This window comes from Rhamphochromis longiceps, linkage group LG3 (assembly GCF_057381845.1).
Source record: "Rhamphochromis longiceps isolate RC_006_pf linkage group LG3, R_longiceps_female_GT1.1, whole genome shotgun sequence".
NCBI lineage: Eukaryota > Metazoa > Chordata > Actinopteri > Cichliformes > Cichlidae > Rhamphochromis > Rhamphochromis longiceps.
In genome coordinates, this window is record NC_140559.1 from 13,857,934 (window position 1) to 13,883,918 (window position 25,985).

The 25,985-nt window shown below is 42.4% G+C and overlaps 1 protein-coding gene across 1 annotated transcript; it reads right to left on the reverse strand.

Annotated features, from left to right (window-relative positions):
• Positions 1 to 1,811: 1,811 nt before the first annotated feature.
• LOC146673009 (protein NLRC3-like) lies at positions 1,812 to 25,762 on the reverse strand. Its single transcript, XM_085401428.1, has 9 exons — positions 25,629 to 25,762; positions 18,916 to 19,031; positions 13,133 to 13,211; positions 12,769 to 12,970; positions 10,784 to 12,605; positions 8,166 to 8,339; positions 6,663 to 6,836; positions 3,390 to 3,436; positions 1,812 to 3,215 (listed from the first exon to the last, which is right to left on the reverse strand). The coding sequence occupies exons 2-9, from the start codon at positions 19,002 to 19,004 to the stop codon at positions 2,677 to 2,679; spliced, it is 3,126 nt and encodes a 1,041-aa protein (XP_085257554.1). The 5' UTR covers positions 19,005 to 19,031; positions 25,629 to 25,762; the 3' UTR covers positions 1,812 to 2,676.
• Between the last annotated feature and the right edge of the window lie 223 nt (positions 25,763 to 25,985).

Here is a 25,985-nt window from a genome sequence, read left to right on the forward strand (position 1 = left end):
GCACAGCTGATCGAGTGACTGGACGTAAACAGGTAATGGATTTCATGTAACAGGTTCACAGCTGAATCTGGGCCTGTGGTGCCAAAGTGTTCAGACCTGGTGAATGACCTGCAGAGAGCTGGGACCAAAGTAACAAAGGTCACCATCAGTAACACACTACAATGGCAGGGAATCAAATCCCGCAGTGCCAGACGTGTTCCGCTGCTGAAGCCAGTGCATGTCCAGGCCCGTCTGAAGTTTGCCAGAGAGCACATGGATGATACAGCAGAGGATTGGGAGAATGTCATGTGGTCAGATGAAACCAAAGTAGAACTTTTTGGTATAAACTCAACTCGTCGTGTTTGGAGGACGAAGAATACTGAGTTGCATCCCAAGCACAACATACCTACTGTGAAGCATGGGGGTGGAAAAATCATGCTATGGGGCTGTTTTTCTGCCAAGGGGACAGGACGACTGATCCGTGTTAAGGACAGAATGAATGGGGCCATGTATCGTGAGATTTTGAGCCGAAACCTCCTTCCATCAGTGAGAACTTTGAAAATTGAAACGAGGCTGGGTCTTCCAACATGACAATGATCCAAAACACACCGCCCGGGCAACAAAGGAGTGGCTCCGTAAGAAGCATTTGGAAGTTCTGGAGTGGCCTAGCCAGTCTCCAGACCTCAACCCCATAGAAAATCTGTGGCGGGAGTTGAAAGTCCGTGTTGCTCGGCGACAGCCCCAAAACATCACTGCTCTCGAGAAGATCTGCATGGAGGAATGGGCCAAAATACCAGCTACTGTGTGTGCAAACCTGGTAAAGACCTATAGTAAACGTTTGACCTCTGTTATTGCCAACAAAGGTTATGTTACAAAGTACTGAGTTGTATTTTTGTTATTGACCAAATACTTATTTTCTACCCTGATTTACGAATAAATTCTTTACAAATCCTACCATGTGGATTCATGGATTTTTTTTTCACATTCTGTCTCTCACAGTTGAAGTGTACCTCTGGTGCAAATTACTGACCTCTGTCATCATTCTAGGTGGGGGAACTTGCACAATCGGTGGCTGACTAAATACTTTTTTGCCCCACTGTATCTTGGCAGCATCATCTCGAATGACGGGGTCTCTGATCGGGATGTCGATGCCAGAGTAGGGAAGGCGGTTGTGTCCTGCGACGTCTCCAACCTATTTGGAACTCGACCTCCCTGAATGTTAGGGTCAAGATCAGACTATTGAACTCTATTGTCTTTCCTACTGCACTATACGCTAGTGAAACCTGGCGCTCAAGAAGTGCAATTACTCAACACTTGAACGTGCTTCAACAACGTGGCCTGTGGCGAATCCTGAGAATTTCCTACCGGGACCGAATAACAAATGAGGTCCTACAAAGAGCAGGCACCCGCCCGTTAGCCAATGTTGTTGCAGAAAGGCGCTTCCGCTTTGCGGGCCATATTTTATGCCTACCCCCGCATTGCCCAGCTAAGATTGCCATTACATGGTGTCTACGCACTGGCAAGCGAAAGCAAGGCCGACCAAAGACCACATGGCGTTGAACATTCATGGACGATCTGAAAACTGCCGACATTGCCTGGGACGAAGCTGATGCAGTCGCTGCTGACCGACATCAATGGAGATCACTAGCTGCCCGATGCGCCACCCGGCATAGGAGGAACTAAGTGCTAAGTAAGTGTGTCTTTGCCCTCTGTGTCCATCTGTGGGTGTGTGTGTCCTTCTGCCTTGTTTCCCCTCCTTGAGAATTGATGTGTAAACTCAGAGATATATACTCCAAAAGACAGAAGGTTGTTTCAAAAGAATTTTTGTGTAATTTTTTAAAGTTTTATTGACATAAATACATCTGACATCACTTCCTTAATGTTTTTCACACAACATTTTATTAAATGTGAAGTTGAAATTATAACAGTGATTCTAATATTTCTATATTAAAAATAAATTTAATGCCTGTCACCAAATTCCACAAGTTTCTTCACCAGGACCCTTTGTGATAGTTTAATTTTTATAGAAGCTGAAGTGATACACAATATGTATTTAGTTATTTCTAAGAAAATTAGAAACGGTTACCACCATACTACACCATATTCTTATTCAAAATGTCTCTGAAAACACAATGCAAGTTTAAAATGTTTAATGCAGCCTTTGCTATGTATATAGTCACATGCATTATGATATCTCAATACAATCAGATTCTGCTTAGAACTGGATTCAAAACTATTGAGCCAATATTTTCAGCTTATATGGCTGAAACATTTTCAAAGGATGAGCTTCCAACAATGAGTGAAACAGTAAGAGCATGTGCAGAAACATCCCATTGAGAAAGAGAAATCAAACATTTGGATTCATTTTAATGAGCTTAGACTTGTTGAAAATGCAGAGGAGCTGGTTGTGAACTGAGCTTCAGAGAAACACAGCATACTGATACTCACTGTGAAGCTTTGAGTGGAACAAGACAGAAAAACAACATGTGGATCCTGTAATAATGGGAGCTTCCATCTTTAAAGGACTGAAGAGGAAGAGCTTTACAAGGAATAATTTAGAACAGTTTAAAACATCAACTGATTGAATCCATGAATCTGAAAATGTATTTCTGACTGAAAGAGACAGACATGTACAGACTGAACTATCTGTTCAACAGTCAGTGTTTCTCTAACAGGAGGACACTCTTTACACTCAAATCAGCACAGGGACACTGACGAACGAGACCAGATAAAAAACCCAGGATAAAGTTTTAGAGTGAATGTGGTGTTGAAGGTGTGGAGGTGGATCAGAGTGTCAGGTGAGACTCTGTAGAAGGACAGAGTGCCAGCAGGACAGTCCACATACACTGCTACTCTGTTAGAGACACAGGAGGAGGAGGAGGAGATGAAGGAAATAGGCGTGTTTCTGTTATTGTGCCACACAGAATGAGGACCATCATCAGTGCAGTACAGACTCCAGGACTTCTCATTGTATCCAAACACACAGTCATCACTATTTCCTTTCCTTCTGATTCTTCTGTAACTCACTGATATTTGGACCTCTCCTCTCCACTCGACCTCCCAGTAACAGCGACCAGTCAGACCATTTCTACACAGTAGTTGAGGTTCATAATCAAATCTGTCTGGATGATAAGGATATGACTGAACCTCGATCACACGTGCCACCTTCCTGTTGTTGTCAGACAGTTGGAGGTTTGTGTTCACTGTGTTTGTGTCAATTGTGAGTTGACAGGAATCTGATGAGAGAACAAACACAATCCAGCTGCAGTTATTGATCCATCATCTGTTCATTGATCGACACTTTGATGATGACTCCTGACATGAGACATGTGAATGAGTGATGTGACAGTTTGAAGATGGTTGAATGTGTGCTGCTTTTTTTTCATGAATCACAGTAAAAACACACTTACACTTTCTCAGACCTGGTGTCAACCATTGGACTCCAGCAGGCTCCACCCTGAAAGGAGGAGGGGGGTCAGACCAGCACAGTCTCTTTCAGCATGCACACATGGACATTACATGGCTCTCATACACATACTGTTAGACACTGATAAAGGAACAGTCCAACATTTTCAGAAATACACTTCAATCCATACGTGGATCAAACTGCTGATGATTTGGACTGATCCTGGATCTGTCAGTCCTTTGAAGCAGTTGGTGGAGTGGTTGTTGGAGCAATGAAATCTGAGTTGACATTAGGGCTGCCACGATTAGTCGACTAGTCACGATTACGTCGACTATCAAAATCGTCGACGACTGATTTAATAGTTGACGCGTCGTTTGAAGCTTTGTACGATCACAAAAGACGCAGGAATAAGTAGCAGGATTTAAGAGTGTAATAACGGACTGAAACAGAAGATGGCAGCACTGCATGTACAAGGATGCCAGCAGCCATTAGACCCCGAAGAAGAAGAAGCTGTGTCCCAGAATTCATAGCGCGGCCCAGCTCAGTTTCCAACAATGGCGGCAGCTAGTTAGTTTTAATATTACTCTTATTATTCTTTCTGGGTCACAAAATAAACGATTAACATATTTTCAGGCGAGAATGTAGCTGTGTAAACCTCAAATATCTGCTCAGTTTATCAAAACACATAGTTTCAAAAGCGCTTTTCGGAGACGTCTGTTACCCACTAGCTCAATAGCTAGCCGGGTTCAAGGCTCACTAGAGCCGTGAGAACACCGGACTCCCGGCAGATCGTTTTCAAACCCACTGTCGTCTTTCGCTACTCAGGTTAAACGTACACAAGTCACTTAGATAACTTAAAATGTTACTGTTTGGCTTTTTTTTTTAAAGTATTTTATTTGTTCCTGAGTAAATCGGTTTGGCTGAGATTAAAGTTTCTCAGCCAAAAAGTTTTTACACAGCTGAATAAACATTAAGCAGACAGCTGATTATCAGAGGTGTGAGATGCTCGAGAATATACTGCGGTGTCCTGTTATAGTTTAGATAGCAAGGAGTTTATTAAACTTCACCGAAACAATCTGCAAATTTCATTAAAATTTAATAAACTATCATCTTGTCTTTATTTTTAGTTAGCACACACCTTAAACACTTAAAGCTGTAAGCTAATGATAGTTATATAAGAGCAGATGCTGCTGGTGCAATAAGCTGTACGTTTTACGTCCAATGGATGATGATCTGATTAGTCGACTAATCGCAAAAATAATCTGTGACTAGTCGATTATCAAAATAATCGTTTGTGGCAGCCCTAGTTGACATCCTTTGACTGTTCTCCACTTGAAATGTTCTCCTTACTGTCAGTAAAGTGATTATTAATCCACCTCAGAATAACAAAATCCCCCAAGATTGATGTTTTTGAGTGGCTATGTCAAAGTTTAGAATTAATTCTTATTTAGATACTTTGGCATGACCATTATTGTAATAATTTTTATTATTCTTTCTTTCTTTCTTTCTTTCTTTTTGCTTGTCCCATTTGATTCTTTTGCCATCAGAATTATTGTCTAAAGTCAAAGAAAGATGCCCAACGGATTTACTTTAACAAATGGACCATCCCGGCCTTGCCGTATTGGTCTATTTGATTCACCTTTGTTTTTATTCTTTATTTTATTTTAACTTACTACACACGGGACAGATATGACTGGGGGAAAGAAAAGGGAGAAAGAAAGAGGTAGGGAAAGAAAAACAGCGGGGAAGAGGAACGGTGATAAAGGGCAAAAAACAAAAACCAACAGACAAAAAATACATATATCAATCTCCTGGATCACCTGTTGAAAAAGAAAAAGAGAAAACAAGCAAAAAAAAAAAAGAGAGCAACATAATAAACAACATCATCATGATAATCTATGGGAATATAACAGTAAATACTAAATATTGAATATTATTATGCAGAATGTAGGATTGAAAGCGTACAGTGTGCTTTGAGGTAGGAGCCAAAAAGGGTGTAGTTTGTGTCTGTAAGGTATGGAGGAGATTAAGGCTCCAGACATCCAGAGACCCCCAGAGAACAACAGACCAAGGAAGACCAAAGGAGGGGCAACCGTGCCACTCTCCTCGAAAGAGCTGAGGAGGGCCCCAGATGAGGGGTCACTCAGCAGCCGTGGAGCAGAAGGACCGGGGGGGTTGCAGTAACGTGCCCATGAGCTCCGCTGGCAGCCAGCTGTGCCAGAGTGACACATAGATATAATGCACCTAATGAAACCAACAGAACCACGCCGTCTACAACAAGGATAGATGAGATTCTGAGGCCATCAAAGTGGAAGCCTTCCACTACATAGGTACAACAGAATTTTTCTGTCCATAAAAGTAAGGAACAGAATCAGCAAGAAAGGTCAGCCCTGTCAGAGTCCACAACACACCAGGAATGAATCCAATTTTTTCTGCTGGCAATTTGGCCCAAGCTTGACATGTAATTAGTGGGGTTAGACTAATTGGTAATTCTACATTGACCATAGGTGTGAATTTGAGTGTGAATGTTTACAACACACTGCCATTCTGTCCAGGGTGTACCCCACCTCTTGTCCTGTTATAGTTGGGATAGGCTCCAAGAAAGGGGTGAGGACAGTCCCTTGTCGTGCTCCAGTGCTGCTGATCACTGAGCCTGGTTCTGCCGGAGGTTTCTTCCTGTTAAAAGGGAGTTTATCCTTCCCACTGTCGCCAAAGTTCTTGCTCATAGGGGGTCATATGATTGTTGGGTTTTTCTCTGTATCTATGAAGCGCCTTGAGGCGACTTTTGTTGTGATTTGGCGCTATATAAATAAAATTGAATTGAATTGAATTTGTCAGACTGCGGTCTCTTGGACTGCAGCCCACACCAGACATTCCCAGCACAACCTCACTATATGTTTAGGTTTGCCAGTCCTGTCCAGCATCCTGCAGTGCCAAATGATCCAACTCACCACCAGGTGGTGATAACTTGACAGTTGACCTCTCTTCACCCAAGTGTCCAATTATAGGATTACAAAATCAATCATCGATCTATGGCCTAGGGTGCCCTGATCCCACATGCCACTTATGGACATACATAACTCGAAACAAACAACCCTCTCATCCACTGGGAAAAAAAACAGCCTAGAGCAAGCAAGATGAAGGTTTGCAGGACGATATGGCTGATGGCTGTCTCCCAGACAATCGTGAATAAATTGTTAAATTTCCAGTAATGAAACGTCTTTCTTCAGACTTCAGTACAACAAAACAAACAAACAAACAAAAATTCTCTCCATACCTGAGAGTGTCCAGTCTCCAACTTGGATCCTTCAGTCCAGCCAACAGCAGCTTCAATCCTAAGCCTCCTGGATAATTGTAGCTCAGGTCCAGCTCTCTCAGATGGGAGGGGTTGGAGCTCAGAGCTGAGGCCAGAGAAATACAGCCTTTCTCTGTGATCAGACAGCCTGACAGACTGCAGAAACACAAAACAGTAATCCATCAGTGAAAACTTCCCGCAAAGCTTGTTTTTATTCATTTATGTTACTTTTTTCAATTAATTTAGTAGACAGTCAATGCCAGATGAATGTATGAATTGCATCATTTTAAAATCTGGTAAATTTCCTACTGTAAACCACCTGTATTTTTTCAAATGTTCTCCTCCGCTCTTTACCATCACTCCACATTGTAGTGATGGTAAATTTGATTCTTTTTACTGAATCGAGTTTTAATGAGTCACTGACTAAAGTGGATTGGGTTTTTTGAGTCATTTGATTCATGTATTTCTCTTTTCATGTATATCCTACTGCTAAGATGAGTGATTCTAAAAGAAAACAACTATTTTATAGAGCAAAAAAAATTTCTAAAGGGAACATTTATTTTGTTTTGTTTTTATTTTATTAGTATTTTCCTTAAATGTGTCAAATATATATTTTCTCATCTAAATGTCGCCTGAGCTGTGAGCCAGGGGGCGGTAATGCGCCTTAACATTGGTTGCCAACCAAGAAGAAGAAGAAGCTGTGAGCCAGAAGGGAGGGGGTGAGTGAGTGATTCGTTCACGCTATGATTCAGCACAGGAAGGGAGGGGGTGAGTGAGTCCTGAGTGATTCGCTCACGCTATGATTCAGCACAGGAGGGAGGGGGTGAGTGAGTCCTGAGTGATTCAGCACAGCAAGGGAGGGAGTGAGTAGCTCAAATGTGCTGTTAGCATGTTAGCAGAGCAATGCTACTGTGAACCGAGGAGCTATTGTCTTGATGTGAGCTTCTCCTCAGGGTTTCTTCTTCCAGTTGAGAGCAGAGATTTTTTTGTTAAGATACTGGATGTTGTGTTTTTCTCCACAATTTTAATTATAAGCTAGATACATTGCTGCTAACAGCAACAGGGATGAGTCAGTAAGTCAGTTGGGCTTGTGAATCATGATTCATGAGTCAGTAAATTGATTCTCGAGTTAATGAAAATGACTGCAGAGTCATTTTCATTAATGCCAAGTAGGCACCTAAAACATGCATTGTTTAATATTTTCTTTCTTCCAGTATGAAAAGAAAGTGAAAATAGAGTAAAAATTGTTCTAGATTTTTAAAATGAACAGCACATGAAAAATCATTAGATAGAATTTTTTCTCCAGTGTCATGTTCATGAGTCATTTTAACAAACTGAAAACAGAAAAAAAATGTGAATATGGAGTGGTTTTCCAGACAGAAATTGAGAGACAAATAATTCACAGATATTAGGCAACTCTGTGAAAGTTAGGCTTTTTATGCAATAAGATTAATATGACCATAAGTGGAAAGTCTGAATCCTGACCTGAGAGTTTCCAGTGTACAGTGTGGACTTCCCAGTCCAGCAGATAGAAGCTTCACTCCTGAATCATGGAGATCACTGTTACTTAGGTCCAGCTCTCTGACACTAGAAGACTGGGAGCCTAGAAATGAGGACAGAGCTTTACAGCTTCTCTCTGAAAGGTTGCAGATACTCATTCTGAAGAAAAAACAAAGATATTTGTGGTCAGATTAAATAACATGTAATGAAGAATGATTAGCAGTGATCTACTGCAATTTGTGACAACTGGTTGCCCAGCTGAAAACAAATAAGAGAGGAAAAAATGGCACAGGAACCTGTGTACCATTTTTTTCCTCTCTAATTACAATGACGGCAGTCATAGCAGAGAAAAAAAAAGACAAACTGAGTCGTGAGTGTTGACAACAGACAAAAAGTGTATTAGTGTATGTATTAGAAAGAAGAATAAAAGAAGAAGACTGAAGAATAAAACTCTTGGCCATAGAGACAAGTTCAACCTGAGGCTAGTAAACCCAGGGGCCTGAAGAATTAGACCTATGTTCTTATTTTAGTAAAATGGATACAGAGGTGATTGGTGATGACACCTAAATTATGTTGAAGGGAGTGCACTGGGTCAGGAAAGAAACAGAAAATAATGCTCCACCAACAGAACATCAATTATATATTTTTTCCAACCAGGGAGACAAACTAAAAGTTGTGGAGGAGTATTCATTTTTTTAGGGCTAAAGCCTGTCCATGATTGATTGATAATACTTTATTCATCCTGAGGGAAATTGTGTTATCCGGTCTTTAAGTCTGACGTCATTAGCCATTTCCGGGCCCAAACTCCCCTTCAGGTCCCAAAGTCAAGCGAACACACAGCATCCCTGAGAGTTAAAAACTGTCTAAATGATTTCATCTTCAATAAAATGATCACCGTGGCTGCTCTACCAGCTGTGACAATTAGGTTTAACATCCAGGCATCCGTGAAAACAGAATTTTAGCCGAGTTAGAAGTTAGCAGGGTTAAGTGCCATGCTATTGCACTTGTCACTAACCCAGTGGTTAGTGATAAGTGCAATGGCATGGCAGGAAGCTGAAAATGGACCACACTTCAGTCAGGAGAACGACTGAGATAATCCATCCACAATACGAGGTTAGTCATTAATATACTGCTGCATGGGCTGGGCTATGGTTACATTGCAGGGTTTTAAAACTGAGCTTTAAAACGTGCTGCCGATGAATAGTGCTAATACAAACCTATAGAGGCCAACAGTGATCACTGCCTTGTTTTAATAGGCTTGTTCAGATTAAATAGAACAAGATATAAAGCCTTAAAACATGTTAAAAACGCAAAAGCCTTGATAAATGCAGAGTAGTTTGGGCCCAGAAGCAGCGTTCATGTATGTCATCACTTAAAGACCGGATAGGCTGCCAGGCACTCCAGCGCCATCTTGAGCACCCCTTTCGGCCATACAGCCAACAACAGCCCCACAGTTCCTGCAGCCATCTTTATGGCGCTGTGTCTGTATACATGAGATATTTTTGTGTATGTGTGTATCCTGTGTCTGACTGGGAGGAGAAGCTAGTCAACACTCTTCCAGCTGGCGTAGTTGACCTTGAAGGGCAAGGGAAGAGAATCAAACACAGTCCTGTTTTCAAGGAGAATTTTTAATTCCAGTCAGCCTAGGTCATGAGGCACAGCTGGCACCGGTTGGGTAGCCGCATGAAATGAAGATGGTAGTTGTTTGGGTTAGTGCGAACAAACTGCATCCAATTTTACAGTTGGTCTAATGTCCATCACTGGTCACCAGGTCTCTCAATTTCCCATTAAAGAGCTGTGAGCTTCTCCAAGATCTTATCCGTGTTGTGTTAAATGAGCACAGTCTGAATACTCACAGTCCACCAGCTCCGATCAGCAAGAACACTGTTATCATTGTTCCGAACCCAGGTTTCTCATCAAGAAGATGGTTTCAATTGCATTAAGGGAAAAGTTGATCAAAATCATAATTCATCTTTACGTTTTAGAGAACAAGACTTAGAGACTCTATGAAGGTTTAGAGCTAGACATGACTAGACAAAGACATGAGAAGCAAAGCAGGAAAGATAAGGGAGAGGAAGAAAGATGAGACTGACTCCATCGAGAGCCGAAAGAGGAATGCACTAGTGTTACTTTGATAAAAGCTGCATTCATATATCCTTCAGAAACACTGGCATTTTCAACTGTTGTAAAGCAAAATATACTTGGTTCTGAGTGCTAACAATCATTTACATTAATGATTTTTATATTAACATTCTTAGACTTGTATCAGAGCCCACCATCCACTTCTTTGCCTCAGGTGGTCACCTACTTATCGGAAGGTTGGTAGTTCGATCTCTGTCTGCTCCAGTCAGCATGTGTATATTAGATTGAAAGCATTTAAAGAAAAGGAGCTTAGAAACAGTGCATGTGCAAAACGGTGTGAACGGGTGAAAGAGGCAAGTTTTATAAAGTGCTTTCAGTGCTCAGATATAGTAGAAAAGCACTATATAAGAACCAGTCCATTCACAATTACACTGTTCATGTTTTTTAAATTATACATGGAAGCTTTTAGTAGAATCAACATTAGGTAGAATAGAAAAAAATAAAAGCACAAATATATTTACACAGCTTTGTGGGAGGCTTTGACCACTGGCAGCAGCCTCAGAAGAGCCTCCTCTGAAGCAGAGTATTTCTTCAGGTCAAACACATCCAGATCTTTTTCTGATGACAGTAAGATGAAGACCAGAGCTGACCACAGAGCAGGAGAAAGTTCATCTGTGGAGAGACTTCCTGAACTCAAGTACCGTCGGATCTCCTGCACTAGAGATCGATCATTCAGTTCATTCAGACAGTGGAACAGATTGATGCTTTTCTCTACAGACAGAGTCTCACTGAGCTTCTTCTTGATGTACTGGACTGTTTCCTGATTGGTCTGTGAGTTACTTCCTGTCTGTGTCATCAGGGCTCGTAAGAGAGTCTGATTGGTCTGCAGTGAAAGACCCAGGAGGAAACGGAGGAGCAAATCCAGGTGTCCATTTGGACTCTGTAAGGCCTTGTCCACAGCTTTCTGGTAGAAAAATGTCACTGCAGATTCCACTTCTCTTGACTCCTTTTTTGCAAAAAATTTAGACCATATAGCGGTCTTCTGTTGTTCTTCCAGCAGATTGAGTCCAGAGTTGATGAAGGTCAGATGGACATGAAGAGCAGCCAGAAACTCCTGAACACTCAGGTGGATGAAGCAGAACACCTTGTCCTGGTACAGTCCTCTCTCCTCTTTAAAGATCTGTGTGAACACTCCTGAGTACACTGAGGCTGCTCTGATATCGATGCCACACTCTGTCAGGTCTGATTCATAGAAGATCAGGTTTCCTTTCTGCAGCTGATCAAAAGCCAGTTTTCCCAGAGACTCAATCATCTCCCTGCTCTCTGGACTCCAGTGTGGATCTGTCTCAGCTCCTCCATCACACTTGACCTTCTTCATTTTGGCCTGAACCACCAGGAAGTGGATGTACATCTCAGTCAGGGTCGTTGGCAGCTGTCCTTCCTCTCTGGTTTCCAGCACATCCTCCAGAACTGTAGCAGTGATCCAGCAGAAGACTGGGATGTGGCACATGATGTGGAGGCTTCGTGATGTCTTGATGTGGGAGGTGATGGTGCTGGCTAGCTTTTTTCCTCTGAATCTCTTTTTAAAGTACTTCTTCATCTGTCGGTCAGTGAACCCTCTGACCTCTGTCACCATGCCAACACAGTCAGCAGGGATCTGATTGGCTGCTGCAGGTCGTGTGGTTATCCAGAGGCGAGCAGAGGGAAGCAGTTTCCCCCTGATGAGGTTTATCAGCAGTGCATACACTGAGGTGGACTTTCTAGGGTCAGTTAGGATTGTAGTTTTGTGGAAGTCCAGAGGAAGTCGACACTCATCCAGACCATCAAAGATGAACACAACCTGGAAGTCTTCAAACCTGCAGATTCCTGCTTCTTTGGTTTCAGTAAAGAAGTGATGAACAAGTTCCACCAAGCTGAACTTTTCCTCTTTCAGCACATTCAGCTCTCTGAAAGTGAATGGAAATATGAACTGGACGTCCTGGTTGGCTTTGTCTTCAGCCCAGTCCAGGGTGTATTTCTGTGTTAAGACTGTTTTCCCAATGCCAGCCACTCCCTTTGTCAGCACTGTTCTGATTGGTTCATCTCTTTTAGGTGGTGTTTTAAAGATGTTTTCTTGTCTGATTGTTGTTTCTGGTCTGTCTGATTTCCTGGATGCTGTTTCAATCTGTCTGACCTCATGTTTATCATTGACCTCTGCAGTCCCTCCCTCTGTGATGTAGAGCTCTGCATTGATCTGATTCAGAAGGGTTGGGCTTCCTGCTTTAGCGTTCCCCTCAAACACACACTGGAACTTCTTCTTCAGTGCAGATTTAAGTTCGCGTTGACAAATTGAAACAAGACATTCTGAAAAAAAAAAAGCAGATTATCAGTTCACGTTGTGTAAAGGAAGAGTTGAGTTTCTTTTCTCTAAGGTATGTCCATTTGACCACATGTTGGTCAATCTCTTGAGACATCACTAAAATGTCCCATTTATCCAGCAACTTAAAGTTTAGATATATCCTCTTACTGCTCTTCAGACGGTCAGCCAGCTCCTCCTGCTTCATTCTCCTCAGGAAATTCAGTGTGATCTTTATAAATGCCTCTCTGGTGCTCCTCTGTTCATCATCCTTCCACTGACTCTCTAAGCATTCTGGGTAATCTGGACTCAAAACCTTCTGGATCTTCTTCAGCTCGTTCTTCACAAAAGTGATGATGTTGTCCTCCAGCAGCTGGAACAGAATACCTTATGAGTGAGCCAATCAGACTGAAATTATGGATCCAAACATCAGATCCATATTGGGCACACTGACAATCCACTGGTCTACAAAGAGCAGCATGAAGATGACTGTGAACAGAATAGATGTGAAAGTAGTTGTTGTACGTGTACAGACCATAAATATGGAGTCCAGGTGTGTTTGATGCTGCTGGGTAGACTGACCACTGGGAACCTCTGAGCTCTCCTGGTCCACACTGTGGAAGAACCATGAAGAATTAGTTCAAGCACAGAGTAAAAATTCAAAAAGTGACCTTTTAAGATAGTGATTAAGATGATTCCCTATAGTTGTAAAAATTTACTAGTCCTTCTGAATCCACTGAGACTCAACAGCTTAGTGAATTGTATTGAGCTCAAGTACGAAAAGTGTTGCGTATCACTGCTTCAGTAACATGTGAATAAGTAGAAGTTGGTAAAAAAAACAGAAAAAATGTATTTAACATTCAGTAACTGGCCAGTCTCTCTTCCAGCACCTTAACATCAGCCTTCCAAACCAGGCTGATTAGTATGTTACAGCTGACAGGTAACTGGGGCGCCAGTCCATGAAAAATCTGTGAGTACCTCTCATCTGACAACCTCTGATTTTTTTCATTTGTACAATAACTTATGAAATCAATTTTATACTAACTTTAAGTGTCACAATCTAAAGCATTAAAAAAACCAACACTTTTTCAATAACCAACATTAACATCAGTATTGTGGGATATCTAATACTTTCAGTAAACTACAACATAGAGGAATGGGAATTAATATTGCTACACTGGGTGTTTGATCTGTTTTCTCCTAAGTCACTGAAGAAAGATTCAAAATACATATCCTTTTTTTTTCTTTCTTTCTTTTTTCTTGCCTGTCCCATTTGGTTCTTTAGCCATCAGAATTGTTGTCTGAAGACCAACAAGGATACCCAATGGATTTACTTTGCCAAATGGATCATCGTGGCATTGCCGTATTGGTCCATTTGGTCGATCTTTGTTTTTATTATTTATTATATTTTATTTTCAGATGTTACAGACGGGACAGACATGAGTGAGGGATAGGAAAGGGAGAAAGAAAGAGGAAGGAAAGGAAAAACAGAAGGGGAGAGGGACAGTGAGAAAGGGGGGGAGAAAAAAAATAAAAATCTCCTGGATCACCTGTTGAGAGAAGAATAGAAAACAAGCAAAAAAACCAAAAAAAACAAAGCAACATACTAAACACAACACCATCGCATTAATCTAGCTAAGTGTAAACAGCAGTAAATACTAAATATTCAATGTTGTTGTGCAGCACGCAGGACAGATGTGCTTCGAAGTAGCAGCCAAGAAAGGTGTAATTTAAGTCTACGAGCAGTGAACACCCGTGTGCATACCTGTGTGGATCAGGGCGCTTGTATTCCAAAGGTTTCTCCATGTAACGATCTGCTAGGGAGTGTGTGGGGGGGGGGCACAGCCCCGTCCTCCAGGGTATGAAGCAGGTATGGAGGAGATCAAAACTCCAGACATCCAGAGGCCCCCAGAACACAAGAGACCATGGAAGACCAACAGAGGGGCAGCCGCGCCACTGTCCCAGTAAGAGCTGAGGAGAGTCCCAGATGAGGGTTCACTCAGCAGCCGCGGAGCAGAAGCCAGGGGGAGTTGCAGTGACGCGCCCGTGAGCTCCGCCGGCAGCCAGCTGTGCCTGAGTGACCGAGCCCCAGGCCGAGAGGCCGGGGGCACCCCACCTCCGAAGTGGCCCGAGCGAGCCCCAGGTTCCAGGCCCCGATAAGCGGCCGCCAAGGAGTGAGCCGGTGTGTACCCGGACGCCCACCCCCAGACACAAAGAACCACCAACGCACCGATACCTGAGGGAGTCCGCCACCGGCAGGGGAAGTGGTGGTGGGTTGAGATAGGCCTCCAAACCTTGGAGGGCCTGAGGTGTCCCCAGAGAGGTGGTGTCTGATACCCAACCTGACATATAGACAAAGACATACAGGCACACACAGACACAAACATCCATTCCCCCCCTCATGCTCTCATATGCACTCACTCCACACTCAACCAACGTGGAGACAGACATAAAGAGACGCTGTACACACGATCACACTCCCCAAGCGTACTCTACAAACCGGGTCTAGGTACCCTTGCCCCTGGAGGGGGGAACTGCACCCAGACCCAGGTGGTGTTACCCTTTTCCCTGCGGTGGGGAGAGGCAGACCACCCCGACTCCGTAGCAGCAGGGAGGCCCCACACTCCAGACCGCAGTCGGACGGCCAACTCCTCCTAGCCATCCCGCTCCAGCAGGCCGCAGAGAATGGGGGTGGGAGAAGACTCCAAACCTCCCTCCACCCGCTCATTGTAGTGTTGATGCATGTGTGTTCTAAGGTGCAATTAAAACCCAGGAGGGCATGGAGCTACCTGCCAAGGAGCAGCAGGTAAGCGCATAGTCCCTCCTGATAGCCCTCAATGTCTAAGTGTATTTAAAATTGAGAGGTGGGCAACGACGCCAGGGGTGAGGTGTACACCCTGATGGTAATTTGGACTCCGTGATTGTGCCCACCCCCAAGATCCTATATATATGTGTAATGAGAGTGTGAATAATGTGAATGTCTAAGTTGTGGGATAAAATTGAGGCAGAGGCAGCCGGAAGGGGACAGAGGGGGGGCGGGGGGGGGGGGGGGGGGTAGCCTCCTCTGCACCCTGGTGACATACCCCTACTCCAAGGCCCTGCATGTGTGGGTGGTTGTGGTGGAGCGGGAAGAGGGAGGCAGCTGGAGATGGGAAGGGAAGGAAGGGAGGGGCAGGTAACCCCTCCCTGGGGCCAGCTCCCCCGCTGACCCCAGTAGGCACACTCCGCAACCCGCCAGGGAAAGGGGGCCCAGGCCCATCCAGACCGGGGCCCAGTGCAGCAGCGCCTCCCGGCCCCACAGAGCCCGGGACAGTCCACCCAACCCCACCACAGAGAAAACTGCACCCACCCCACCATCCACTCATCTTCCAGACTACATAAGACACTAAACGCCCAGGCTGAGATCTTCCTCCACCTCTCCTGTATCTCCCCCTCCTGCAGAGAGAGTTCCTGAAGAGAGGAAAGCTCCTACAAGATGTGACCATCTCCCCCACCAGTTGAAGAGCCCCCCAGGTGGCTCGACGCACCGGCGGCACCCTGCTCCAAAATACATATCCTGAGTAAACGTCAAAGCAGATGTCACAAACTCCTGGCTCATGGAGAGTTGACAGAAGAGCTAAGTTTGTGTTCCATGTATGGCCAAACCAAAGCAAAAGATCCAGATCCAGCAATGGCTCTGCACTGCATTAAACATCAACAAGCACTGTGCAGAAAATGCTTGAAGTCATGTCTGTAATCCTGACATGTGTAAATTACATCAGGTCCAGAGGTTTACAACACCACCAGTTCAGGGCATTTTTGAAGGAAATTGAGGGATTTTATGGCACTTTACTGATGTGCATTAGCATAGGAAGGGGTGTGTTGAGGAGATTCTTTGAGTTAAAAGTTAATTCTAGATATTCATTGAAGTTCTAAACTGGATGTTCTTGAATTGGATGATTCAAAATGGATAATGGCGTTCCTTGTGAACATTACACAGGAGCTAAACATTCTGAACTTAAAGCTGCCAGGTTTTGGACAGCTCATTATAGTGGCCTATGAGAGTGTGAAAGCCTTCTCCACAAAACTGAAACTATGCAAAACTCATCTGTCTGCTATTGAAATCCTGCAATGGGAGTTTGAAACGTGATTTGCTGACTTGGAGGCATGCGGTGACACTTCCCAGCTGCTTGCAGACCTCTTCTCAGCTGATGTGGAGTGTCCCCACTGAACTCACTGAATTGCAGTGCAACAGTGAACTGAAAAATCAGTTCAGGGAAGCACAAGGAAAAGCAGACAAGATTGCTTGTTTCTAAGACATCTGCCTCTTTTAAGAGTTTTCAGGTGTTTAATGTCCCTTTTTGGAAGCAAATATCTGTGTCCCAAAATGTTGATTCGGTCATCTGGATGCAGTGTTTTAAATGGGAGAAACGTTTCATCACTCATCCAGGTGACTTCTTCAGTCTCAGCTGACTGCAGGTTTCCCCAATCCCCAATCTTATAAACATACAAACATTACATTTGCACAATGACTGTCCAGGATGTGTACATCCTCACCATTGAAAGAGTGTCCACTGGCCCGTAGGTGTAAATAGACTGTGGAGTGCTGAGGTCGAGGATCGAAGCCAGAAACTTGGTGTAGATTCCTCTTGGTACAGCCTGTGGTATGAGGTCCGGTCAATAGCATTGTCTTGTTCTAACTGCTTCAGACAATCTGTCACCCTCTTCCTGTAGCCACTTTCTGGGTCTCATGTTTGTCACTAAGCAGTGACAAAATTTTCTTATGATACTGTTTATGGTTTAGCAAAACCGTGCCCCTACCCTGGTCTGCTGGAAGGATGATAATGTTGTTGTCATCAATGAGTGATGTGAGTGCCTTCCTGTCCTCCATTGTGATGTTAGATTCAGGGGGCTTTGCATTGCTGAGACAGGCTGAAACTTTGGTCCGTAGTTGCTCTGCTTCCACGTCTGCAATGTTGTCATTTCAAATTGCTGTTTCTGTGGCTGTGATCAGTTCCACTAATAATAATAATAATAATAATAATAATAATAATAATGGATTGGATTTATATAGCGCTTTTCAAGGCACCCAAAGTGCTTTACAATGCCACTATTCATTCACTCTCACATTCACACACTGGTGGAGGCAGCTACAGTTGTAGCCACAGCTGCCCTGGGGCAGACTGACAGAAGCGAGGCTGCCATATCGCGCCATCGGCCCCTCTGGCCAACACCAGTAGGCGGTAGGGTAAAGTGTCTTGCCCAAGGACACAACGACCAGGACAGAGAGCCCGGGGATCGAACCGGCGACCTTCCGTTTACAGATCCGCAAAACTGTGATACTGCTAGATGAAGAAAAAGGAATATCAGAAAGGGGAGGCACGTTAGGAGGAAGTGAGAGAGAAGGAAAGGCTGGAGGGTGGATGTGAAAGTGAGGACTTCAAATGTATTAACTATGACCGGTAAAAATATATAGATGGCTTAAATGATGGAGAGAATGAAGGGAAAAAAAGCAAGGCCATGAGGAAATCTTGAGGGAGGAATTTGAAGTTAAAAATCCAAGGGGTGATAATGTCAGTGCATATGATTTAGAAAATAAAGACAAATTCTGGAGTATGCTCAATGAAATGGAAAAGAGTATGTCCAGGGTAAATAGAGTTGTGATTGGAACAGATTTAATGGACATGTAGATGAAGACGAAACTGTCTTTTCAACATTTTAACAGATTGGAGTTACATTTTTATTTGGTGGATTTTCAGAGTGGAGTAAAATGGAGAGTGCCTTGTTGGACTGGATTTTGCTTTGTAATGCCTGGAAATGATGAAGAATCACTTCAGATAAAATCTGGATCACTGTTTTGCTTGAAGACCAATTTAAATGTTTATATTGACTATTGATTGACTGGAACAGCTCACATTTGGTTTCCTCAGAAAACAAACCTCAATGTGTTTTTATTTCCTGAAAGAAAACCATTATCATTGAAGTCATACACAGCAGTGTGCTGTTGTTTTCTGTCACAAACAGATTTAAAAATGTTGCCTGAGTTTACAGTATAATCAATCATGAGAAAAATGTTTTATTTTTTTTTTAAGAAGGTTCAAAGAAAAAAATACTAAAATGATGCTTGGGCTGTTTTATGAATAAAAATAATTTCTGTGCAGGAAACTTAGTTTTTTCTTTCACTTGAATAGTTTGAATGTCATTGAGAGATTTACATGTTTGCACTGCAGTTTATATCCAACAACATCAAGGTTCCTGTGAATAATGATGGAGCAGTGATGTGAGTGCTGAGCTGTGACATGGAGAAGAGTCATGGACAGTTAGAGATGGTCATCTCACCTCTGAGCTTTGGTCTGGCTCTCATGTTCCCCACACAGAGTGCTTTTAGAGGGAGGGGCTCCCTCCTCTCTGTCCTCACACTGATCCATGCTGCTCAGCTCACACACACTTTCTACCTGCAGAGGAAACACAAATCATTCATGTGCACATCAACTGAAATCCTGCTTTCCATCATGTGTGCTGTCCAAATATCAGCTGCTTCTTTCCTGCTTCATCTCAGTGTCAGCTGAATGCAGTCAGACAGCAGTGTGAGGCAAAGGAAGCTGCCATCAGCTGCTCTACTATCAGTCCACTAGATGGAGCCATGAAGTTGTAGGTCAGCACACACACAAACACACAAAATACATTTGCTGACAAACACTGATTAACTGTGACTGGAAGTTTCTGTTAATTAACATTAAGTCAATTCAACATGTGTGAACAAATTGTTTAAACATTTTGGCTGATCCAGGATTCAAAGAGGATCCACCGTCTTAACATGTAAGAGAACTGAATGTGACTAAAGTAGAGAAACCTTTCTTTTTTACTCTCTGCACAGATTCAGCATCATGTGCTTTTAATGACCATGTCCTTATTAAATAGAGATACAGTTTAACAGGATGTTTTATTAAAATTTATTTTAACTGATTCACTGCCAGCCATGTACAAATCAGGTAACTCCCCACTGCCAGGGTTTCTGAGCATTTTTACTCATTTTTGAAGAGTAAGTTTTTCAATTGACGTCTATAGACGTCAATGGCAGTGAATGAGTTAAGAACCTCACATCATCTCTAACTATGGACTGAATGTTGGCTCATTGCTATTACCAACTTGGTACATTTTTAATTTAAAGCACATTTAGGAAGATTCAGTTTCATAGAAGCTTTTTCCTGTATTGTGCGTAATGTAGAAAGTAACAGATCAGACCACCCTGATTGAAACCCGCAAAGACCCATTTCTACATACTTGCCTGTGTCAACACAAGAGGTGCTTTCATCAAAATGATGCACTTCCTGTGGTTACTGCCATGTTTCTATTAGCGGTTGTTTAGTTAGTGGTTTAGCATTTGTCCCATATGTGAGTTCGGAGAAGTGGAAATGACAGGAAGTGTGGTTGCTAAGCTGCTGCTATGTGCAACTAATGTAACAGACTAGAATAAAATGGAGTATTAAACAGAGAAACCTCAGACTGTTCTTCTTGCTCAGTTCATCTTTCTGTTATTTAATAGCTAATAGATTTATTTGGCTAAACAAGTCACTCCTGATCCAACTGAGGAGCTGGCCAGAAAAAACCTACAGTCTGACATTCTTTTGGCAAAGTTACACACCAATTCAATATTAATTTTAGCAAACTCCAATTGACTTAACAATTACTGCCGATGTGAATTTTAACTTTACCAAATACTGAATATTTTATCTTCCCAGTTCTAATCTGTAAGATATTTACAATATTTGAATTCACAAATATTTTTGCTTCCTTAGAGATAGGGTGAGAAGTTCGGCCATCCGGGAGGGGCTCAGAGTAGAGCAGCTGCTGCTCCACATCGAAAGGAGCCAGCTGAGGTGGTTCGGGCATCTGACAAGGATGCCCCCTGGGCGCCTCCTGGGTGAGGTGTTCCAGGCATGTCCCACCGGGAGGAGGCCCCGGGGCAGACCCAGGACACGCTGGAGAGATTATATCTCTCGGCTGGCCTGGGAACGCCTTGGTGTTCCCCCGGACAAGCTGGAGGAGGTGGCTGGGGAGAGGGAGGTCTGGGCCTCTTTGCTTAGGCTGCTGCCCCCGCGACCCGGCCCCGGATAAAGCGGATGAAGATGGATGGATGGATGGAAATATTTTTGCTTTCACCCCTACCAGTCCAAGCAGATGGTCGCCTCTCCCTGAGCCTGGTTCTGCGGGAGGTTTCTTCTAGGGCTGGGCTATATCATACCGTTCACGGTAATACCGGTGTAATTTTACACAACGATAAGAAAATGAAATATCGCGATAGAATATGGGTAAAACGCGCATGCGCGGTGCCTTTGTTTACATACGCACATGGCGGCGACGCAGAATGAGAAGAGCGAAAGCGGATTGTTGAATGAAACGGATGAGCCAGAATTGATTTGTACAAATGCTGCAACTTCAGTGGTGTGGAACTGGTTTGGCTTTCATCCGTCAGATACACAACAAAGCACTATTTTTGGTAGAGCATGCTAACGGGCCGTCGTTATTTCCGTGTTTTTTGGAAAATACGGCACACTTAAAATCAATCCTTTGATTTCTCTGAAAATCGACAGAGCCCCTTATAATCCCGTGTGCCTTTTGTATGAACTCTGGTTGTGTTTACTGACCTCGAAATGATTTTATGTGCACGGCGCTCGAAAATCTGTCAAATGTTTCTGAACAACTTTTCTAAGCTACGAAGCCGCACCGCTTGATGGATTGTCAGGGCATTACAGCTATCGTAGGCGGAGCCTCGCGGAGTGATACGTACTGTGCTTCAACATAATATTACCGTATTGTGTGTGTATAACCTCTTTTTAAGTTTTGTGGATATTATACATGGTTATCCTCAGGATATGTCGGCCAATTTCCACTGGAAATGCCTTTTGGTTAAACTGTCAGCAAGGAATTTGCACTGTTAAATTTTTATATAACTTTAATGCACATAAAAAACTGCTGCTTGTTTAACTGAAAATACATAGATTTTTTTTTGCACTAATAAAGTTGTGGAGTTGTAAAGTATTTTGTCTCACGTCAATTATATCGTCAGTTATATCGTTATCGCAAATTTTCAAATGTATATCGTGATAAATATTTTTGGTCATATCGCCCTGCTCTAGTTTCTTCCTGTCAAAAGGGAGTTTTCCTTCCCAATTTTTTCAGCGTGCTTGCTCATAGGTTGTTATATGATTGTTGGGGTTTTAACCGTTGTATTATTGTAGGGTCTACCTTACAATATAAAGCAACTTGAGGTGACTGTTGTTGTGATTTGGTGCTGTATAAATAAACTTTAATTAAACTGAATTGAACTGTCATGTGAAACTCTGACTGAGAGTTTGATGCACACCACTCAGGTGACACAAATTTGAATTCCTGCTGAAACAACACACAGTTATTTATGTTTAACCAGAAAAGTGGACATTTTTAAATCACAGTTTTGATAATTACTTTAACTTTATGATAACTATCATGAAGACAAACTGTTACATTTTGCCTGTTACATAAAACTCGCACCAACGCTCCGAGCTCTTTAGCAAACAACCTTATTTTTGGAAAGCGAAGCAGCTCCAATAGGACTCGGGATCAGCGGTGAGAAGTTGAAGATCATGTGAGTTGGTTACGCTGCACCATCAAACACTGTGGTCACCGTGAATCAGCAGCAGCAGCTAGAAGAGGTGGACAGGTTCACGTACCTGGGTTGCACTCTCAGCAGTGACGGGGACGCTGAGCATGACGTCAAGTGCCGAATTGGGAAAGCATGGGCACCCTTTAAACGACTACGACCTATATGGATGACCACTGCACTGCCTTCACCAACCAAGTTGCAGCTTCTGAAGACTATTGTTATACCGACAGCACTGTACGCAGCGGAGACTTGGAAATCAACTGTTAAGATCAGCCACAATCTTGACGTCTTCCTTTGACGGCTGCTCAAGAGCACATATCTGGATCACGTTGCCAATGAGGAAGTATATCGCTGTGCGGGATTAGAGCTGTTCCACGTCCAAGTCACCAAGCGTGGGTTAAGATTCGCCGGACCCAAGACCCGCCTGTGTCGCAGTTCAGTGGAACCCAAGGAATGGAAAGAGACGGCGAGGAAGACCCCAAAAAACATGGAGGAGTACGTTCCTTGAAGACTTACGCTCAGTCGAACTGTCATGGGATGAAGCAGCAACTGCTCCAATGGACCGAGTCCGATGGCATTCTCTTGTCTCCCGATGCACCGATCAGTGCGGGAGGATCTAATTCTAAGTCTAAGTAAGTGTTACATAAAAGAGTGCATAAAAATATCGTTGGGTATCACTCACATTCATCACAATTCATTTTGCCAATGAGGATCTACTTGCTTTTTCTGTGTTCCAGTCTTAGTAACTTTGACACAGTAATATCTGCTTCAATATTAAACTTCTGATGAAATCTCTCAAGTGTTAGCTTTATTTTGATACCAAGATTGTAAGGACAGAGTTTGTAATTGCAGAGAAATAATCAATTAAATTTGGGCATTACATTTTCGAGCAGGAAGCTCAGAAAACCCCCTTGGGGCTTAAGAGGTTAAGAAGAATTAATCTCTGTTTATAGAATCACCTCCAAACAGCCAAGCTATCCCTCAATAGTTCCATCATGTTTACTGTCTAACGACAGCGCTAGCATCTTGTGTAGTTAGTGTGTAGTGTTGTGGATAGTTTTGTGTTGTGTGTCAGAACAATGAAATGACTGCTGTCTCCAGGTAAAAAAAAAAAACAGGAGTGATACACATGCTGCTGTCAGACCTGCAGGTTGTGATGGTCTCCTTCACAGTGGACAGAAACTATTTTTTTGGACTGGCACAAATAATTTGTGTGGCATCTTATTGAATGCAGAACAGCTGATTGTTATGTAAATAGTTTGAAGTGGTTATTTAAAAAGGGGTAAAAGGTAAATGGCTGAAGTTGTTTGCAAAACTTTTGCACAGGATTTTATAATTGACAATTTATATTTGCATTTAAAGTTATGAAATATGATTCATTAAATATGTTGTTACAGTAAAAAATATAACTTTTTTTTGTCTGATTTTAGATCAATTGTGGTAATACAGTATGTCAAAATGAAAAGATAACTGTAAATTCAGACGTGAGGTTATGCAAAAAAGAATGATATCAAAAAAGGCAAAGTACATAGATTTTAAAGGTGAAATGTAGAGTTAAAATCAGTAGTTAAAAATGGCCAATTATGCCCTGGACCCCAGAGGGTTAAACATTTATTTTTAAGTAATGCAATAGTTACTTTTCAAGTAATTAATTACTTTTAGAATCTTGTAACTCAGTTACTAACTCAGTTACTTTTTTTGAAGAAGTAACTAACAACGCTGGTCATGATATCTGGTATCAAGTATCCCAGCAAGGTAAAGTCTGAGTCTGTGCTGTAAATTGTCACCCAAAAAGCTGACACATTTATCTGCATAATGCCCTACACGCTGAGCCACAAAAACCACCGTGCACTGAAAGCTAAAAATGACCTTCATTGTTATTTCTTTACAAATTATCACTGAATACTTTCAGACTGAGTCTTGAAACTCTACATTTTTCAGGGCTTTTTGTGGTTCAAATATTTTTAAGCATATTCCAAAATGCATTTTGAGTATGTTGCAGGCAAATGTTTTCAGCCCTTTATAACTCTGCAAACCTCAGTTCAGTCAGGTACATTTTACAGTTTTACTTTCCAAAGCAACTGTTCTGAAGCTGTTTTAGTGTCTAAGGATAATTCAGAATGGATAGCCACAGATTTTCATTGAATGGATCTGTTTTAGTGTGGAGCTAACCTGAGGCAAGGCTCAGTTGCATTTGCCAGATTTTTCCAAAGAAAGTTAGAAAAAAAAAGATAAAAGAAAAAGCACACAGCACAACCTCTTAACCACATGAGGACAGTCCACCAACTCATCAAGAAACTTAAGTAGCATTGTTCATGACAGACCACGAAAATCAGTCTGTCACTCAATGCACTTCCATACACCTGAGCAAGCAGCAAACTGGGGAGAGCTTTTTCCAAATACCATCACCGCTATTTTAAATACTCAAAGCATCATGTACCCCAATTCAAGTTTGCTACTGAAATGCACACAAAGTATTGTGCATGCATGTAAATATTTATTTTTTGTCTTTCCACTTAACATTGCTCACCTGGTTCTTCTGGCTCTTGTAGAATCCTTTCTCTGCATTCCTCACTCTCTCTTTTAACTGGTAGTTACATAAACATGTTGTTTCTAGCTAAAAAAAATATGGTATGATTTCACTTCAACAAATGAAGTAATTATAACATAAGTTATTGTACAAGGACGCTGGAGAAAATCCATATTCCATGACAGTATAACGCACTTGGTCATTTGAAACCATCATCAATGAATCATTTTACAGTTACCACATCATGTTGACTTATTTCTCTGTCTCTCTCCTCCTCTTTCAAACTTCGTGTTTTACCCATAATAAAAATGTAAGAATTTTATGGATGAGAAATAACAACTTTTTGGACTCTTTCAAATGCTTCACTGATTTGCGTAATTCATTTACTTCTCCCTTGTCTCCCTGTCCTTGGTGTTATTGAAGCCTCATTTATTCATGACAAACCTGCTGTTGGACCGTTCACTGCCTTTGTGCATGCGCAGTAACATCCTGACATAAAGAAAACTGCAAATAGAAACCTGTTTTCTTTCTAATCTCTGCCATTTCCAGGAGACCATTCGTCACACCATAACATCTAAAGATGATGAAAATAATAATTCTTACTGAAACTATTACTGTAGATGAACTCACCAATAACTAAACTTCCAGAAACTGACAATAGGATACTGAACTCCAGGCTTCAACATGGAAAAATTGTAATACCACAACTAGTTTGACTTATTATGTTTTACAGACACAAACACTAAAACGAGGAAGAGCGTTAAGCGCTCGGCCTCGTTGGTCCTGCTGTGAACTATGGAGCGGCAAATTTGTGCTGGATATAAGCTGTACACAGCTGATGTTAGCCATGAAAACATTACAGACTGCTAACATTACCTTCAGATGGAGCTTCACACTGAGACGATTACATGCAACACAAAGTTCACGAAACTTTGAGAAAGAAGGAAGCACGAAGAGAGGGGTCCACAAACCACGGCCCTGTTACGAACACACTGCGGTCTCTACAGCTACACTTCAGAGAAAAAGACCGACGCTGCGTTCAGGTGCACCTCGGAAATCCCCAAATCTCTCCTCAAACAGCTGGAAGGCTGCCCGATGGTTTATTTCTTCTAATTGCCCCGTTTAGTTGAAATACAAACATCTGCAATCACTCTGTTCGTCTTCTTCCAGCAGCGTTTGAACAATAAAACGCTGCGTGTCTTTGAGTATAAATATATATTTTTATGACAGCAC

Coding starts and splice junctions, on each gene's coding strand:
- LOC146673009 (XM_085401428.1), bottom strand. CDS start 19,004: ATGGATCAGTGTGAGGACAGAGAGGAGGGAGCCCCTCCCTCTAAAAGC. Junction 6,837..8,165: donor TGTACACTGGAAACTCTCAG/GTCAGGATTCAG, acceptor GTGTTTCTGCAG/TCTGTCAGGCTGTCTGATCA. Junction 3,437..6,662: donor TGGAGACTGGACACTCTCAG/GTATGGAGAGAA, acceptor TCCTCCTTTCAG/GGTGGAGCCTGCTGGAGTCC.